This window comes from Nycticebus coucang, chromosome 4 (assembly GCF_027406575.1).
Source record: "Nycticebus coucang isolate mNycCou1 chromosome 4, mNycCou1.pri, whole genome shotgun sequence".
NCBI classification, from domain to species: Eukaryota; Metazoa; Chordata; class Mammalia; order Primates; family Lorisidae; genus Nycticebus; species Nycticebus coucang.
Genome location: NC_069783.1, coordinates 29,351,951 through 29,371,972, shown reverse-complemented (window position 1 = coordinate 29,371,972; position 20,022 = coordinate 29,351,951). Strand labels below are relative to the sequence as shown.

Sequence of the window (20,022 nt, the reverse complement as noted above, 5' to 3'; positions counted from 1 at the left end):
TCAGATGTCCCCGGCCTTGTGCAGGACACTGGGGCACGTAGAGGCTCTCAGGGGGAGCTCAGAAGTGCCTGGCTTCCTTAGCCTTTGATTGTGGTTCTTTGCAGGAGGTTTTCCACAAACAAGATAACAATGGGTCAGGCTATCTGAACTGGGCGCAACTGCGGGCCGCCATGAGGGAGGCAGGTAGGCACAGGAGGGGTGGGGCTGGCGGCCTGTGGGCAGGTGCACACTCGCAGGGAGGAGGCAGGGTATTCTGAGTGACTGACAGGTGACTCTCAAAGACATGGATCTGCACGTAACGCAACACTCATTGTTATTGTGGCTGTGATCAAAGGTAATTCATTGAGGGGCGGCACATCCAGGTTCTCGTTTAATCTTCAACAACACCTTATTATAATCTCCCTTGACAGAGAAAGAAATCGAAGCTCAGAGAAGTTAAATAACTTACCTGGGGTTTAAATCCAGGACCTCCAGGATTTAAAAGCAGATGCTCTTGACTGCGGAGCCGACTGCCTCTGGCCTTGAAGGCCAGTAATTCACCTGATGAGAAGGGCCTCACGCAGGCTGCCTAACTGGGCAGGGGTAGGGAATGGAGAGAAAAGAAAAGAAATTGATTAAATAATTAAGGAGTTCAAAATGAACCCCATAGAAGGTCTCCATGCTGTCAGGACTCAGGTCTGTGAAGTGGAGGGACCACTTAAGGGGCCTCGGGTGGGAGGGGAGCTGAGGCCGGGACCCCAGCACCCCCCATGGGAGCCTGTGCTCACTGCAGGGATCGTGCTCAGTGATGACGTCTGCCAGCTGATGCTGATCCGCTACGGCGGCCCCAGCCTGCACATGGACTTTGTCAGCTTTGTTCACTTGATGCTGCGTGCGGAGAACATGGAGGGTGAGCTGGCGGGAAGGAGGGACAGCCAGGGCTTCCTCTGCAGGGCTGTGATTGCTCACTTGTCCCTAGTTCAAGCATAGGGGAGGACAGCTGCCAGCCCAGGAATGACAGGCCAGGGGAGCTACTGGAACCTGGCCCCGTGCCTGTGAAACTTGGCCATGTCTACCCACACTAATTCATACCCTGCCTCTTTCCAGAGGCAAAGATTTGAAGTAGCTCAGTTAGGTAAAGTGTGGCCGCATGTGCTGATATGTGGGCAGGAATTGGGTTTCCTCACATCTTCAGCATGGATGTGGTTAATGTGAGGCATGAATGGGAGGAAGTAGATCCTAGTGTTCCCAGCACACACACAAATTAATTCTTTTGTTTTCTGCTGCACTTTCACAGATGTTTTCCAAAACTTAACTCAAGATGGCAAAGGAATATACCTGCGGAAGCCGGAGGTAAGACACTCCCCAAGGAGGCAGTTGACATCTTCTTAGGTAGAGGTGGCCAATGCAAGAACTGGCTCCTAGGATGGAGAAGGGCACTGGGGACCCTTCATTCTACTGAGTTTGAGACTCAGCACTACATTCATTGCACTCACACATTCATTCATCCATCAGACATTTATTGAGTGCCCGCTTTGCACCAGACTCAGATGAAGGCAGCAGGAGACTGAGTAAGTGTACCCAGTTTGTACGGTCACATTAATGCCAGGTGACAGATCCACGAAACTTTGGCAGCCAACAGCAAGCAAGCACCTAGTTCCCAAGTTGCATGGGTGGGAATCTTCAGATCTTGGCTGGCTTGCTCATGCATCTATGGGTTTGCTGGGGGCTTTGTTGAGTACCTTAACTGAAGAAATTCCAACAAAGATTGCCTTCAGGACAATGGCAGAAGCACAAGAAAATGAGTTTAAATATGCAAGGCCTCTGAGACCCAAGATCTGACCTGACACACCCGCCACTCATTCTGTCATCTAAAGCAAGTCACATGACCAAGCCCATTTCCAACAGATGGAGAAAGGGTCTCCTCCTCTTCCTCATCCCTTGGCAGGCATGACAGGACATGGACACAGAGAGGGGTAAAGACTTGGGTCCAGCAAGGAACTCTAGCAAAGACAGTAACGGGAGAGCCAGTCTAGATAGGGATTCCACCAAGGCTTTTCTGAAGGAGGTGGCAGTGAAGCTGAAACCTCGAAGACAAGAGGGAGCCATCCGGGCAGAATGGGGGTGGGGGAGGAGTAGGAAAGGCCCAGATTGGATGGAGCAGCTGTGCACAGTCCAGGCATATAGGGAATGAGAGGAAGCTGACTCAGGGTCAGTGCCAAGGTCAGGGTCAGATCAGGCAAGATTGCAGGCTAGAAACAAGCCTTGCTGAAGGGCTGGTGTGGTCTTCCCCACGTGTAGAGGGACTACATCTAGTCTTGCTTTTGTGTCCTCTTTCCACATCTCATACAGTGCTTTGTACACAGTAGGTGGTTAACAAATGTTTGTTGAATGAATCAGTGATACAGCTAGGAGAAGTCAAATTCATGTATGGTACCAATTGTCTTTCCCAGTCATTTCAATAGCACTGATTTACTGAGCACCTGCTAGGTGCCAGGAGTGGTGCTAGGTAGTGTTCACTGCAAGGACATTGGAGTCTGGAGTTGAAGCATCTGCTCTTCTTTTTCCTGCAACACTTCCTCTGCTTGGGTTTCTTAGAAAGGATTCTGGAAAAGATGAGTGTCTCTCTTGATCTTAATGTCCATTCTATGGAATAGTCCTCTAAGAGGTAGGGGCCCTCAGCCTGTGTCTCCCCTCAGTCTCTGCAATGTCTGTCTGTAAAGGCGAGAACCAGCTGCAGGGACACTGGTGAGAGCCTCTGAGCCCATCCCCTACTGCTTAGCCCCCAACCAGGCTGCTGAGACATTACTTCCTGACCGCAGGCACTCCTTTCACAGTGACAAGCTCAGAGCTGGAGGAAGAGGGAGATGTGAGTGTGGCACCTGACACAGGACAGCCCACCACGTGGCTGACTCCAGCAAAGCAAAGTGCTTTCATGGGAGGAAAACAGGATGGGGTCTAAGTTGAAGCCACAGCATTTCTTGTTATTAGCTATGGGACCTAGGTGAACATACTGCATCTCTGGGCCTCAGCTTCCCCACATGCCATGAGGGGGGCTCGGTGGTCTCTGGGATCACCTCAAGTTCTGACTATCTCAGCTCAATGAGCACAAGAACAGCAGAACCACCCAAGGTCTGCAGCGAATGGAAGCCGCTTGTTGGAATTCCACTCTGGGGCTTTCTCTGACACCACTGGTGACTCTAGCATTATCAGCTTCATCATCAGCATCATCATTTTGATGGACTTGCCTGTGGAGTGGTTTCCCCAGAGGTCCCCTCTGTGTGAGTCAGAGAGATTGTTCATCACACCCACATAAAGCTGTCAGACCGAGGGGCCCATAAATGTAAACATGTAGAATATGCTCTAATGGGTTTCTGTTACCAGTCTGCACACCTGCACTGGCTGGCCTGAGCGTGCCAAATTGAATTCATGGGGGAAAAAATTCATTGAGAATTGAATACAGAATCAGCCTCTACCTTGGCTGTCATCATTCATAGGCACCTGAGAAGTCAAGGTTAATTATATTTTGGGTTGATTTATACTTACTAATGGATGGTGTGGTCCCTCTGGCTAAACCATTCATTAATGTCCTGTCTTGGTGGCTCCCCGGGAGGGAGAAGGAGGCGACTGAGTCAGAGGTAGATTTGAACTGACCGTTCTTTGCTTTCCCGTCACGTCCAGTGGCTGATGCTGATACTGTACTCCTGAGAAGCCTCATCTGCTCTCACTGAGGACTCTGCATGTGGCCCAAGGGTAGCCTTTGGCTGAGACCAACCTCCACCCTCCAGCTCACTGTACTTCAGGGGGACATCGTCAGCCATCACCTTCTCAGCTGGGCAGATTTCTCCTTCAGATGGCCAGCATGCGGGAAGGGAAGGGAGGCAGTAGAAATTGTCTTGGATTTGTAAAGGACAGCTTTCCTTCCCCATGACCACAATTTTTTCTTAAGTAGGGATGCTTCCTGACATGGTCTAACCAATCTGACTCCAAAGATGGTACCCTCGGCCATCTATATGACACTGCCTTCATAGCTTGACTTGCCAAATGTCATCACATGTGGGTAATAGTGTATGTTTCAAGGTCTGAAGCAGGAATGATGTGTCCTTAGACATCTATACCAGCATTTGTAAATTGCTAAAGACATGGGCTTTCAAGAACATATAAAATAAGAGAAACAGCAGGGTGTAGGTGGGGTGGGCTGGCTCTGCCATCTGAGGTTACTGGATGGCCTTCTGCTGACAGTAGCTCCAAATGATAGGATTTGGAGGAACCCAGTGGTTTTATAACACGTGATTTCTCAAAAGACTTCTGCTGGTGACAGATGTCATTCTGTTTACTTAGCCTGTAGACTATCAGATATATTTCAAATTAGTCCAGAAACTCTTGGTGTGCCTACTTTAAAAAAGAACAACAAATCCATGATAAATTGAAGAATCAATCAGTGGACAGCTGGTATATCTGATTTTTTTTAACTATTGCCATGATACATCATTTTTGTGGCATTCCTGCCAACCCAGAACACAGGTGCAAAGCCAGAAAAAAGGCCTTTTTCCAAAGTCATTGGATTTTATTCATAGGTTAGCACCTCAAAGCCAGTTATTATCTCTGGTTGAGCATCTCAAATCTGAAAATCCAAAATACATTTATTTATTTAATTTATTATGATTTTTTGAGACAGAGTCTCACTCTGTTGCCCAGACTAGAATACCAGGGCTTCAGCCTAGTTCACAGCATCCTCAAACTCCTGGGTTCAAGCAATCCTCCTGCTTGAACTCTCCAGAGTAGCTGGGACTACAGGTGCCTGCCACAGTGCTCAGCTAATTTTCTTATTTTTAGTGGAGATGGCACCTCACTCTTGCGCAGGCTGATCTAAAACTTCTAAGCTCAAGGGATCCTCCCACCTTAGCCTCCCAGAGTGGTAAGATTACAGGTGTGAGCCACCACACCCAGCCTGAAAATCCAAAATTTAAAATGCTCACAAATCTGAAAGTTTTGAGCACTGACATGACCTCAAAAGAAACGCTCATTGGAGCATTTCATACATTATATTAATGTATAATGCAAATATTCTAAAATCCGAAAAAATCTGAAATCTAAAACATTTCTGGTCCCAAGCATTTTAAGAAGGAACACTTAGCCTACATTCTATCTACTGTTAATTTACAAACAATTCTAACCAGCGTGGCTATCTGGCTTCCAAGTCCACAGCAGATGAAGGAAGGAAGCTGAGCAAGGGGAGAAAAGGGGCCCACTGAGAGCAGAACCAGAGGAGATTTGCTCGTCTGCTAGGTTGGTACTGTACCAGACAAGGGAGCACAGCAGGGCATGGTGTATGCAGGGAGAAACGCATTTTATTTAGGAAAAACTTGCATTTGTTCCAAATGATAAAATGTAAAATGGTTTTCTGTTAAGTGCCAGATACATGAGAAATTACTGTTTACATGTAAACAATGATCACCTTTATAGTCTTTTAAAGACTTTTATGTCTATTTATTAGTATCTTTGCCATGAGATTCCACCATTGTAAATAGTTGTTTTAATAAAACAGTTCTGTGTTGATCTGTGAAGGCAATTTTTGAAATTTGGGGGAGGGGGTGAAGTGAAGGTGATAGATACCATTAATCCGTATGATACTTGGATTTATTTCCAAATTAAGTCTGATAGAGTGCCTCCTGCTGGCTTCTTGGTAGTCTGAACTGCCCTCCTGTGTCCCTCAGGACAGGTGTTACCCTCACTCCCCTGAGTCCATGTGTCACTGTGGCAACTCAAGTATGACGTGTCTTTGCTGACCTTCCCCCATTTCCTCCAACCCCCCCCAAAGCTAAGTCCTGGAGAGCAGGGGCAGAGCCATCTCTGTCCTGGCAGCCCTTCCCATCGGCTGTCCCTCCAGAATATGGGGGCAAGTAGAAACCTGGGGCTGATAAACTGGAAAAGAGCCAAGGTGAGGTAGGCTGGAGAGCTGGGAGGTAGAGATCAGCAGTTCTGGAAGACAGAAAGTCAAAAGTTTGCTGTGACCAGAGCAAGTGGAAAGTGCAGCCAAAGAGGGAGAAGAGTCACCTGCTGGTGCCAGGGCAGGTGAGGTCAGGGAATCCAGATGCCAGTTGTCAAGTCCAGCCACGCACACAGGGTATAGCAAGGTGAGCCCTATTCTAGGCTGCCAACATCTCAGGGAAAAAAATGATTTTAATTGGTACAAGTGGGGACTAAAATACCTACTACTTATTTATCCCTGTTTTTTTTTTTTCTTCTTTTAAGTTTTGTGTAAAAATTCAGTCACCCAGAAAGAACCTCCTGCATTGTAGATGGGGCCTGGAGCAGGGCAGTCAGTGACTAACTATAAATGGCATTGCTTTCCTGCCATTGCCATGTTGGGTTAGAGAAGGACTTTAGCTCCTGAGATTTCCAATCCGATGTTTCCTGGATGAAATGTATGTATTTATATTTATAATGAAAGAAATAAGGGGATGAAAGTTGAGGCCCACGGGTAGGAAAAGTGGGTGCCCTGAAGGTGGGCAGGCTGTGATCAGTTCCCAGGGGTCCTGCAACAGTGGCCTCGGGGGCCACCAGTCTCAGATCCTCAATCACTCATCTCCAACGTCTTGAGGACAGAGGGGTACAAAATCCAGCTGGAATGGAAGAGAGGAGAGAATGGGGAGGAACATTCTAGTGTGACAGTGGATCCAGTTTATTCATTTGCAAAAGGGAGCCCCAGATGCCTACATCACTGGGTCATTATAAGATTAAATAATACCAGCATGCTGTGGGAACCCAGTAAATGAAGCTTCAGCTCCCCTCCCTCAGGTAGGACAAATAATTTTTACAATTATTATCATTTATTTTTGTTTTGATTTTTAAAGGACATGGTCACTCAGTGACCACTCATCTGAAACACCCAAGGTTTTATACTTTACTTCTATTTTCCTCTTTTTCCATATCCCTTCTCTGAACGTGGGAAACCACTTCCTTAAGTGTGGCCCCAGGAGGCCCCACCCAGTCGCCAATGCAGGGACTGAGATAGGACCCTACCCTCTGCTTACCTCGGACCCCAGAAGCAGCAGCTTCATTTATGAGAGCACTGGGAACTTTCTTGACCACAGAACAAGCAACTTTGGGGAACTAATATGACCAGAGTTGTTCCCAAAATCCTGCCAGGCAATTCAAATGTTACTTTGACACTAGAGATGGAAGGTGGGGAGAGATATATAGTCTAGAATACACTTACTCCCATGAAACCTGTGTTGCTGCCCTGGTGCACTGTCCTGACCAGCTCTGCAGATGAACTCAGCTGGTTTGCACATGCCTGATGAGGCTTTGCAAAGGTGAGGCTGGGAAGGCAGTGAGCTCTCATCTCATCCATCTGTCCATCCATCCAGTTGTCTGGACATCCAGCCATCCATCTATCCATTTATAAGGCTCCTGAAGTGGGTCAGACACTGTGCTGAGCACCCCAGTCTCCTGGGGGCTGCAGGGGCTTGACAGGTGGTCAGGTGCACCCTGATCAGGATGCACAGAGTGCTGTGGAAATGCAGAAGGTTATGGAAGCTTCTTGGAGGATGAGCTTTACCATCTTGAAAGAAAAAGATGAGCTTTACCATAAGAACCTAAAAGGAGAATGGTACTCAGACAGAGGGCACTGCTCATGGAAAAAAATACCAATATGAGGAATGAAATGGGTGCTTGGAACATAGTAAGCAGCTCAGGGGAGCTAAGCATGGTTCTGCTGGAAGGGGGCAGCAGCATAAGACAAGACCACCCAGGTAGGCAGGTGTTGACCCCTGCAGGCTCTGCTGTGGCGTCTAGATCCTGTCCTGAGGGGCTGATATGCCACCCAAGAACTCTAAGCCCGGTAATGAGAAACTTGAGCCTTTCCTTTCCACGGGCAAAGCCAGGAAGTCGGCAGAGTGCAGGGGCAGCTGGATTCAAATCCTTGCCTTGGCCTTTTAGATCAGGGGACCTTTGTCAAAAGACTTCACCTTTTTTAAGCTCTACAGACTCTTCAATAAAATGGTGATGATAATAGGAACTCGAGGCGCTCTTATAAAGTCTAGGAGAGATCACTTATTTTAGCATTCCTGGCATTTGGCAATGCACTTGAAAACTCAGAGCTGTGCCAATTTCTCTGTGCAGAGCACCTTCCTTCCCACATCGGTGCTGTGCACCCAGGCTGACGCCAACGCTAGGTGGTGCAGTGTCCTCACATCAGGACGCTGCCACAGCTGTGAGCCTGCAGTTGACAACTTCTGCCCAGGCCAGTCTGGAAAACTCAGGCTGATTTAGTGGTCCACCAACCTAACTCAGCCCAAAAGGCCAACATTTCTTGACTTGGTGCTATTTTCTGGCTAGTTTTTAGTTGATGTACTGTTTATCTTACACATTGCATTTGTTTCTGAAAAAAGGGAACCATTTATTTAAGCACTCCCTTTAAATGCACCTCCTTGAGGGAAACAACAGCTCCCAGCCCACTCACCCTTTGTATTCCAGGCCCTGGTTTAGTGCTGAGCTCGTGTTTAGTATTTATGAATTTAATGAATAAAAATGTGTAAAGTTAATTCAGTTAAATCTTGTCATTTAAATACTCCAATGATTGGAGCTGCTAGCTGAAAATACCTAAAATATATGTAAGGTTTGGGTAAAGAGACGTACGATTCCTCTCTAAAGGGAGAGAGTGACATAAGTTTGAAGTGACGTAAAGTTTGGTGTCACTCTGATGCCACATACCAGGCAGTTCAAAGATCATAGATGCTATCAGAAGACTTCTTTGTACTTGACACCCAAGGCACATGCGCATCATTTTCCATCACCCATTCAGAATTCCTCCAGGTCCAGAGCCTTTACCTTTCAGGTTGCAAATCATGGGGTAGATGCTCTGTGAGTAGGGAGAAGTGAGGGGTCCTGGGTCAGACCTAGACTCGGGTGAGGCCTGCTTGTTAAGCCCCCCTCTAGCTCCCTGTCCTCACCTCCATACTAAGTCTTGACTCGCATTCACTTTAGTGCTTTCAAGAAGAAAATTTTGCTAGAAGTCGTATATCCCTAGACAGGCAGCGTGGGGTGGAGAAAGAGCAGGTCTCAGCGTGGCAGGGGTCTGGGTGCTTTTAGAGCTCCTGAAAAGTGGTCTGTGGGGCCTCAGACAAGTTGCCTAACTTCTCATTTTGTCTATTCATATTGGAGGAGGTTGCACAAAAATTTCTAAATGTGCATGTGGCTAAAGACAGCAAATTTGCCAAGAGCACAGGCTGGCCTCTAAAGCGGTGCCTGATTGAGTCCAGCTTGCGTAAGTTATCACTGGTGAGTCGCCAACGTTCAGATCCGTGGTCCACAGGACATGGTCACGTGCCATCACTCACACAGGCTGCTTGGTACAGTGGCGGGCGTTCTGCTGTGGTTCACTGTTACCTTTTCCAGCATGTTCACCCTCAAATGAGAGCCCCACCCCCTCTACGCAATGGTTCTAGCACTCCAGGGAGGGAGAAGCCAAGTGGTTTCCAAATCAGAGCAAACCTCAGGCCAGGAGGCTCTGGTGCCTGAAACCTGAGCTTTGGTTCTGCTTGGAATACATCTAATTGAGGGCTTTTGCACAAAAGACTCATTTCCCAGAGGGATCTTTTTGCCAAATGAAATTATCAAAGAGATTGTTCTTTGTTCTGGCTTCTATTGTCCTCACATCAAGTCTCACCCAAAAGGGAGCCTCACCAAGGGCGATGTTCCTCTCACCCAGCTACGTATGGAGCCCCAATGGTTCGATGGCAGCAGTGGCATAAGGCAGGCCTGCCAAGGCTCCTTGGCAAGCAGCTGCAGCACAGGCTCAGGCAGGGTTGGGGACCTGCCTGCAGGACCCTGGGCCAACCCCCTTCCTCTCATTCACTCTGGGGATTGCACACACTTGGAGAAGTGGTCTGGGTCAGCCCCCCCCCACCCCCACCCACCCACAAGCTGGCTTGTGCACTAATGCTTACCCCTGTTTCATGTGGCCTGTGAGTCCCTTGGGTGCAGTTTGGTTGGTTAACTCACAAAAACATACTTTCCTGGTCCTTGGCTTCCTTGACAAGGGATGAATGAGAGATCGTTAGCGTGCACTTGGCCTGGGTTTCCATGCTGGGAGGACTGTGATGTTCTCAGGGAGCAGACACTCTTCTGCTCAAACTGCCACCTGTCTGCTGGAGCAGATAAGCTTCCGGAGGCCCTGCGCTGCAGGGAAGTTTCCCATGGACTCCCATTGTGGAATAATGATCATGCGGTTGGGAGTGCAGGCTTCCTGAGATTGCTGTGTGGGCCTGTTTGTTGCTGCACCCCCTTTCTCTGTGAAGCTTGTGCATATATGTGCACTCATGGTGTGCATGGTGTGTCCAGCTGATACTCAGGGTTCCTGAAGCTACACTTTCTTCAGATCAGACTGTAACAAGCTTAGAAGATGTGACAAGATCTGAATTCTGCGAGTTCTGCGGTGAGAATTGGGGGTCCTTAAGGGAGTGGAAATGTTTCAGAGGTGGACTGATAAAACTAGAAACACATTTGACCAGGGGCCAGAGGACTCGAGCTGGTGTCACCTGTGCCACCAACTGGCTATGTACTTGTGGCTTTAGGAAAGGCTTTTAATCTCTCGATTGTACTTGTCTGAACTGAGATGTTTACTCCTGCCTCACAGGATGGTAGCAAAGAAGAAATAAGGCCTGTGCAAACTGTAAAGTGGGGTTCGAAGTAGGGGATTACTGCTCTGGTGAGCAGGCCTGGTGTAATGTGCCTTTGCTGGTGTGAGAATTTCAGATTCTGCTCTAGTAAACAAGGGAACAAATCAGGAGACACGTTAGACATAAAGATGCAAAGCACATGTGTGTGAGCACTGATAGGGACGAGGAGCTGAGCATTCTGCTCCCGAGAATTCATGATGTGCACTAAATATACATGAGGTGCGTGAAGCAACGAATATTCAGGATTTATCAACCACATGTGAGATGCACGAGGCCTCAGTATTCAGTCAGCCACCCACTGGCGATGCCACTGTGGTCCCATTTGAGCACCTGGAAATGCAGATAAACACTCTTGGTTTTCAGCAATGAGTAAATAAGCTACATCTGTGGCCAGACGTACCTGCCCTGTGTCTCTTTGATGGAGCACACGTGAGATTGGGCCCTGAGCACCGTCTATCTTTAAGGCCTGTTTGTCTAGGCCCCAGCTCTGGTGCTTGAAATCACACCATGAGCCTGTAAGGCTGCTGTGGGAGAGGGTCAGGGCATGTGATCATTGCGTGGCCCGGACCTGCATGTGTGGTCCATTCACTCTCTCACTCCGTGTTCTGAGTGTGTTGCCCCAGCCTGTCTCTCTCCTCTTGCTTCTCCTTGCGTATTTATTTATTTATTTACTTATGTATTTATTTTTTGAGACAGAGTCTCACTTTGTTGCCCCTGGTAGAGTGCCCTAGCATCATAGCTCACAGCAACCTCAAACACTTGGACTCAAGCGATTCTCTTTCCTCAGCCTCCCAAGTAGCTGGGACTCTAGGCACCTACCACAACGCCTGGCTATTTTTAGAGACAAGGTCTCACTCTGGCTCAGGCTGGTCTTGAACTCCTGAGCTCAGGCGATCCCCCCACTTCAGCCTCCCAAAGTGCTAGGATTATAGGCATGAGCCACCCAGTTTGGCCCTCTCCCTATATGTTTTAAATTGACTTAACCCTGTAACCAGAGTCCCTTTGATCTGTGAGCCTTTTTGTTGAGTGACTTAGAGGCTACTATTGCAGCAAGGTGACTTTCCCAATGATACATGGGGCCAGAACAAGGGAGCCAGAGCTGGGGTCGGGAAATCTGCTTCAACAGTTAGCTTGGTTTCTGAGATGTGGTGCTGTGCCTATAGGTGTGGGGCCTAAGCGGACCCGTGCTGGTTCTTCTGGTGATGCCTGTCCATCCTCCTCCCCATCAGTCCTCATCAGCAAGAATCAGTTTCCAGACAGAAAACAGCAATGCTTACGACCACCACGTACCTTGGACAGTTTCCCAGTAACCCTGCCACTCCGCCCTAGTCCTAGAACAGCGGTTTTCAATCTTCCTAATCCTGCAGCCCTTTAATACAGTTCCTGTGGGTCGTGACCCAAAGGTTTAGAACCGCTGTCCTAGAAGGACAGAGAGTGAAGTAATTGCAACAACCACTTGGGAGAATCTCATGCCCTCCTAGCTGGACTGACCCATGTTTTGAGAACACTCTGACCATCACCTTCCTGCAGCCCCTCCTGATGTCATCCATGAACGATCACCTGTCAGAGTCCAGCTGTGTGACTTGAGCAAGTCACCTAAACATTTTGTGGCTTGGTTTCTCATTAGTAAAAATGACACCTAACCAGGCTCCGGTAACAGCAAGCATTTATTGAATAATCTCAAGCACAGATAAACCAGGTAATCCTTCATTTTACTTTATTTTATTATTATCTATGTACCTTTTTGTTTTTTTAAAAAAAAATAGGCACATAGGCACTGGGCTAGCTCCTAGCATGCAGAGATGGACAATCCAGTTCCTGTCTATAAGGAGATGGCAGTCTGGCGGTGGGAAAATACAAGAAAATCAGCCCAGCAAGGGGTGTGAGAAACAACACCTGGGTACTCAGATTGACCTCCAGAGTCTTGGAAGACTTCCTGGAGCAGGTAGTATTGGACTTGAAATCTTAAAGACTTACCCATGGAAAGAAGGATGCTCTAGGTAGGAGCAACAGCCTGGGAAAGGGACAGAGCATTCATCTGGAGAGTGACAAGTGGTTATAACAGGACCGAGGGTGTTTTAGAGAAATGGCTCTGGTAGTTGAGTAGAGGAAATGTTCGCAGAAGTGGAAATAGGAAGAAGTTCAGAGAGTGTCCTGCCCCAGGTCCACAGGAAGGCACAGGTCTGAATGACCTGCTCTTTCTGGGCCCCTGCTCAGGTTTCTTAGAACCCTAGAAATCCTGACAGTTCCTTTCTGATCAAGTCTGCTATTATCCTCCTCATGCCATCAGAAACCCTGATGAAGCCCAGGTTGAGAGTGTGAGGGAAGGGGGGCAGCTCAGGGTGTTGATCCAGCTTGGGTGTTGGTTGAGGCAGATAGGGGTGTTGATCCAGGCAGATGTTCCCAAGCCCAGCTATTTTGCCCTAGCATTCCTCCCCAGGAGGGGTATGAGGGAGGGGAAGGAGGGGAGGGAAGAAGGGGCTTGACAGTCCATTTCAAGCTGTCCTTCAGCTTTGGCTTTCTTACACTCAGAGTGAGGACATTGTAGTTCCATCCAAGTGAGAAGAAATAGGCAGAATAGGGTGGCGCCTGTGGCTCAAGGAGTAGGGCGCCGGTCCCATATGCCGGAGGTGGCGGGTTCAAACCCAGCCCCGGAGAAAAGAAAGGAAGGATAAGAAAAAGAAAGAAAGAAAGAAAGAAAGAAGGAAGGAAGGAAGGAAGGAAGGAAGGAAGGAAGGAAGGAAGGAAGGAAGGAAGGAAGGAAGGAAGGAAGGAAGGAAGGAAGGAAGGAAGGAAGGAAGGAAGGAAGGAAGGAAGGAAAGAAAGAAAGAAAGAAAGAAAGAAAGAAAGAAAGAAAGAAAGAAAGAAAGAAAGAAAGAAAGAAAGAAAGAAAGAAAGAAAGAAAGAGAAAAGAAAGAAAGAAAGAAGCAGAATAGATTCAGCCCAGGAATCATCCGGGGCATTCAGTCTCCACCCAGACTCATGCTAGGCAAGGCCACGCCCACTGGGTAGGGGCATAAAAATCTCTCTCTGCAGCCAGGGAATCTTAATGAACATTCGGGGCACAGCTGGACACAGGATAGGATGGTCTGGGGGCTCATTGTGGACAGAACCATCTCACTGGCAGGCGTCAGTCCAGGTCCAATCAGGAGAAAGAAACCACACAATGAGTTAAGCAAAGAAGTTTAAAATAAGGACTTTTAAATTATCACAGGTTGTTGGAGTAACATGGGATTGAGTAATAAAACATAAGGAAGGCATTAAACAATACAGTAGCAAATATGAGGGTGACTGCCAAATATGAGGCTGAGAAGGAGTGACTGAGGAAGAGGCCTCTTCTTTTTGTTCATAGCTGACTTGGGCCTTACTCGAGAGTGCAGAGCTGTGGCTCACTGAAGGGCAGAGCTGTCACTGTGGTGCCATGCTGCAGAACCTGCTGGAAGTCTGTCCTCTAGGGTGCCAAAGACAGCTGTTCATGGGAAGGGGTCTCCACAGAGGCACTGTGTCACTAAACTACTCACTTTACGTGTAATTTCCTCACACAAAATATTGAAAAGACATGTATTGAAGGGTTGAGATTTAATAAAGGGAACCATTTGTACTGCTTCGTTGAATACATTCTTAAATGAAATTAGCTTTCCCCCTTCTTTTTTTGCTGCGTGCATGGCGGTAAAGAACACAATGACAAGTGGCACAGTGTGGCACCGTTGCCTTGATTCAGGCACCAGCAGTGTAAATGCCAACACAACAAGAAAGAAAATAACATCTTAGTGCCATTATTAAACTGTTCTGACCCCACAGGCTCCCTGAAAGGATCCTAGACTCCCAGGGCCACAAACAGCCCTTGGAGAGCTGTTGAGTTAAATGACTCGCCCAAACTCCTAGACTAGGAACTGACAGAGTCAGAATTCAAGCACTAGGCTGGCTCCTCGCTTCCAACCCCGTGATCTTCCCACCAAACCCATCGGGGTTCCAAATAAATAGCATGCCTCTTCCTTGTCCAAATGCTTTGTAAGTTGAGAAATAACACTAGAGTCCAAATGTTATTTTAATTACTGATAGAAACCAGGTTAGGGAGATGGCCTTAGGTCTGCTGACCAAGTGGGCATGTGGGCTTGATAATACTAAACCCCATCAGCCTGTGCAGCCCGAGGGCAGGGGAGGGGCATTGCCCCCAGAGAGGCAGAGAGAAGAGGGCTTCCCTATAGCTGCTCACCCCAGGAAGTACAAGGGCAAAGCTGAGGGTGGTCAGTTATTTCTAAGTCAGATAAGTCTCTTAGCCTTTGTAAGATAGGAGAAAACTCAGCTTTAGCATAAGAGGCTTAATATCTCACATTTTGTATGTGAGATGTTTTCCCTCCACCTCGTACCTGTATCCTCATCCGTAGGTATCCCCAGCCAAATGGTTTCTGTAGCCAATTTGTCGGACATGCTTAGCATCCTTCCTCTTACCTTTGCAACTTTCTACATCATAGTTTAAAAGTACTCAAATGCTTTTTTAGACAGATAAAGCATTTTGGAAGCACAGACATAACCCCACCCTTATCAAGAGCCAGTGGGGAGGTGGGGGAGGGCTGCAGGCTGGTTTCCAGTGGGCTCTGAGGGGCAGTATGGTGACAGGCACCTCACAGCTCCGGCTCAGCCAGTCAGAGGCACCCACATCAGTGCACCCAGAAGTGACCAGTCTCTAATAAATTGGGTCCCCACCAGGTCCGTTTATGTCCTTGAAAAGTGTCCTGGGAATCTAGTCCACCAGTTATCAATGGAGGAGGCTCCTTTAAAGTGACTAGATGTTGATGTCCACCCTCCAAGAACAGCTACTGGCACCTGGAAAAGCAAAGAAACCGTTAGATGACTAAACACTCCTGAAGCTCCAGGGTGAGACGGGCCTCATCCGCTGTAAAGCGGGCCTTTCTGGTGATGCCCCACGCGGACTGTCTTTGTACTGGAGACAGCCTCCTGAGCAGTGGTGAGCTCTGCTCGGGAGGACTCCACAGTGACCGGCTTGCCAAGTGCTCTCACCCCTCTGCTCATGCTTGTCCTGACATTACCTTCACTTTAGCACATCGCCCTTTCATGGCAGTTGCGCTGCCTGGGTTTACAGCTCATTTTCTGTTGATCGCATTTTTCCAGTGGCTGCTTCCGGGTGGCTCTCCCAGTCCTGCAGCACAGTTTACCCCTGGGAAGACTTCCTTTCAGGCAATTAATGCCCATCAGGCCTGATCAAAGCCTTCCTGCAAACTGTCTGCACTTAAAACCCCACATGTTGGTTTATTTAACTAATAGCTGCGGCCTTTAATGTTGCTAGGAGCCTGCAGGGGCTTACATAAATATCCTGTAAGCCAAAACAATGGACCGCCTGTAGGGCGCTTAGCAGTGCCATCCTCTGAGTTTGGGATTTTGAAACAAAAACCTTTCCCTCTCCCTTTTTTACAAACTTTTTTTTTATGTAAGCAAATGATTAAATGTTAAAAAGCATTTAAGAACTAATGTTTAGAAGAAACCGAAATCTTAAAGATAAACCCCAAGTCTTTATCTTCCAATGTGAGTCCCCCCATCCTTAAAATCCTATATTTAAGAAGTTTCCTTTGGAGATTATATATTGTTCCCTGTGGGGTCTCTTAATTGTTTGTAAAAACTCTCACTAGTAAAGTCCATTAATAAGGAAAGTGGTCTTCAAAGAAGAAAGGGCAAGGTTGCTTAAAAACTAAGGTTCTGACCAGGCACGGTGGTTCAGCCTGTGGATCCCTGGAGCTCAGGAGCTGGAGACCAGCCTGAGCAAGAGTAAGACCCCATCTCTAAAAATAGCTGGGCGTTGTGGTGGGTGCTTGAGAGGCTGAGACAAGAGGATCGCTTGAGCCCAAGAGTTTGAGGTTTCTGAGCTATGACACCATAGCACTCTACCAAGGGCAACACAATAAGACTCTGTCTCAAAAAAAATATTTTTTTAATTAAAAAAAATCCCCTAAGGTTCTTAATTGATTACTTGGTTTAAAAGTAATCAAGTGACTCAATGGGTTTGAGTAGTTTACATGTTGTAAGATAAGTGGGTGCCTTCTGGTGTCCATTCAATGTGAGGGTGGGAATGGTGGGGAAGGGGTCTTATACAAACAGCTTCCAGGATCTAAGGATCACCATCTTCATTTGAACACATCATGCTTTCCTAGCATGGCGCATTCCTCAGGTTTACAGGGATTTTGTGTTGGTTACATTTTTTTTTTTTTTTGAGACAGAATCTCACTCTGTCACCCTGCGTAGAGTGCTGTGGCATCATCACAGCTCACAGCAACCTCAAACTCTTGGGCTCAGAGTAGCTTGCCTTAGCCTCCAGAGTATCTAGGACTACAGGTGCCCACTACGACACCTAGCTAGTTTTTCTTTCTTTTTTTTTTTTTTTGTAGAGACAGAGTTTCACTTTATGGCCCTCAGTAGACTGCCATAGCATCACACAGCTCACAGCAACCTCCAACTCCTGGGCTTAAGCGATTCTCTTGCCTCAGCTTCCCGAGTAGCTGGGACTACAGGCGCCCGCCACAACGCCCGGCTATTTTTTTGTTGTTGTTGTTATTGTTGCAGTTCAGCCGGGGCCAGGTTTGAAACCGCCACCCTCGGTCTATGGGGCCGGCGCCTTACCGACTGAGCCACAGGTGCCACCCCCTAGTTTTTCTATTTTTAGGAGAGATGGAGTCTTGCTCTTGCTCAGGCTAGTCTTAAAGCCCTGGGTTCAAGCAATCCACTTTCCTTGGCCTGCCAGATTGCTAGGATTACAGATGTGAGTCACCGTACCCGGATGTTGATTGCATTTTAAAGCATCCTGCTCCACCTTAATTTAGCACTAAATCCAAAATTCTGGAGCCAAGACATGAAAATCCATGTTTCATGAAAAGCTCTTTTGGCAATTCTTTTTTTGTTGTTTGTTTTTGAGACAGAATCTCACTTTATTGCCCTTGGTAGAGTGCTGTGGCATCACAGCTCACAGCAACCTCCAGCTCTGGGGCTTAGGTGATTCTCTTGCCTCAGCCTCCCGAGTAGCTGGGACTACAGGCGCCCATCACAACGCCCAGCTATTTTTTTGTTGTTGTTGCAGTTTGGCCAGGGCAAGGTTTGAACCCGCCACCCTCGGTATATGGGGCCGGCACCCTACCACTGAACCACAGGTGCTGCCCTCTTTTGACAATTCTGATGTACATAAAGACCAGTGTTTCAGAACTTACCAGACAACCTCTCTGACAGTTATCATTTGTTCCATCCCTCTCCAAGATGGTTTCCTGTCATAGGTTTCCAGGACATACCAGACCCTTGTAAGGTTCCCATCAGATGGGCAGGGGCAACCCCAAGCTCCTGGCAGGATGGGAAATAGTATGCTTCTGCGTGGTTCCTCCTGCCCTGCTGTCTCAGACTTGTGCTTTCACCAGGGCCTCTTTGCCCTGAAAGTGAGTCTGCTGATGTTGAGTCCAAGCAGGGGGCAATGTGTGTATGTTGTGGATAAGAGGGTGGAGGAATGAGCTCTGGGTTCCCTGGTGCTGGCACATGCACATTCATTTTAGGGTCTTCATCTGCTTTGGTAGACAAATCAGAACCATTTCCATGAACAACCACGTCTATTATGCAAATTGGTTTCCGTCTGCTGGTCTGTTGAGAATAATCTTCTGTAATTACAACAGTTGCTTACTTATGGGCAAATCAGCTATCTCACCCCCTTCTCCATTGGAGAGAGGCTTTCAACTGCTGCTGGAGGCCGTGTGTCTGGTGGGGCTATGTGGTAAGCATTCCGGTGGGTACTGTTGTTGTGAGTTAGCAGGTCCCAGGACAGGAGGGTCCACCAGACCTTCAGCCCCGCCTGGGGATCAGGCTCCCGGTGCTTCTCTGCACTAAGATGTCCAGGACACAGTCATCATGGGTATTACAGCTAGCTGAGGAAACGAGGGCCTATCTGGGTATGGGGGCAGTAGGCCTCCTGGCCTGGAAGGAACAGACGTGCATTGAGCACCTACCCTCTGAGCTGTCTCCCAGCAGGCCCACTGAGTTATCTGCCAATCGTAGTGAGGGTAGGGAGGGAGGCTAAGGCAGGGAGAAGTGAGAGGAGCCTCCCTAAGGTAACAAAGCCAGAGGGTTGAGAGTCCATGTTGGAAATAGTGGCAGGATCAGAAGGCAATGGACTTCCAGGAACGGAGGGGGACTAATTGGGACATGGCTCCCTAAGATCTTGGTCTGTGGTGAGATAGCAGTGTTGGGAGGATGACTCAGATTAGGAGTGTGGTGGGGGTATGGAGAGGGTGGTCGTGCTCATGTTTCTGCACTTCTCATCATCCCTTCTCAACGTGTATTTTTTTTTTTCCACCTTGATTTTGTAAATTGAAGAACCCAGTAATAATATTACCCAGCAGGACAGGATATACTCTCCATATATTTTACAGGAAAAGAAAATGAAACTAAGAATGAGAGTGTCACCTGCCCTTTAATCTTTTTTTTTTTTTATGGGTTAGTAACAGGGTGTGACTCTCTTGTCTGTCACTCTCAGTTATAATTAATAATCACCTTGATAACAAAGGAAACTGAATGTGGGTCATTCAGTTCATACTTTTTGTATTGTCCACAGTACCTCTGAATAGCCTCCATTGTCTCCAAAACAGCCTCCATCCCAACATGGAAGGATTCAAAGTTGTGCAGGGGCTTAGGAGAGCTGCTGGGTCACAGGCTGGGAGACTTGCGTCATTCCCTAGGTGGCAGCCTTAGGGTGCTCATTCTTAGCTAGCTCCGGTGTGGGAAAGGGCAGAAATCCGAAAGACTGAGTAACCCAAGGAGTAGGAAGTTACATACAGAGGCTGTTAACAGATCAAGTAAAATCTGAACTGGATGAACTAAATACAGTCTTTCCCCCTCACTATCTAACAGATGGAGGGCAGGATTGAGACGAGGAGGAGAGGCTCGGAGGAAAATCAGATCAGACAGGGAGAAATAAGGGAGTAACGCGGTGTCTGCACAGTAAGTAGGGTTGTCATGTCAGCCGCTTGGTGGCCTGATCGCACTGGAGCACAGGGAGTTTCATGGCAGGAGGGATTTGTACATTATTCATTCGCATATTTATTCATCAGAGAGTATATCGAGCACCTTGGCGTAGACCAGGCACTGTGCGAGACTGAGTACGCAGAGATGAACAGACCCCGTCCCAGTGCTCTGCGCTTCACGGTGTGGTCAAGGAGACTCGGATATTCAGGGAGTTAGAATCAGTGCAGTGCTCTGATGAGGGCTGAGTGTAAGGGTGGAAATCCAAGGAGGGTAGGAGAGGCTTGTAGGAAGAGAGGACATTTATCCACCACGTGCAAGCCCGCTGGCCTTCTTGCAGGCACACTTTCCT

At 47.8% G+C, this 20,022-nt stretch overlaps 1 protein-coding gene across 2 annotated transcripts in view; it reads left to right on the top strand.

Moving 5' to 3' along the window:
- Positions 1–5,532, top strand: part of CAPN14 (calpain 14) — a 38,335-nt gene extending 32,803 nt beyond the window's left edge. For both annotated transcript variants that reach the window (XM_053590098.1, XM_053590099.1), the window contains exons 18-21: positions 105–183; positions 773–889; positions 1,277–1,332; positions 3,661–5,532. In XM_053590098.1, coding sequence (XP_053446073.1) covers positions 105–183; positions 773–889; positions 1,277–1,332; positions 3,661–3,687 — 279 coding nt within the window. In that variant the 3' untranslated portion in view covers positions 3,688–5,532. The remainder of the gene's footprint in view (positions 1–104; positions 184–772; positions 890–1,276; positions 1,333–3,660) is intronic.
- Positions 5,533–20,022: the final 14,490 nt, after the last annotated feature.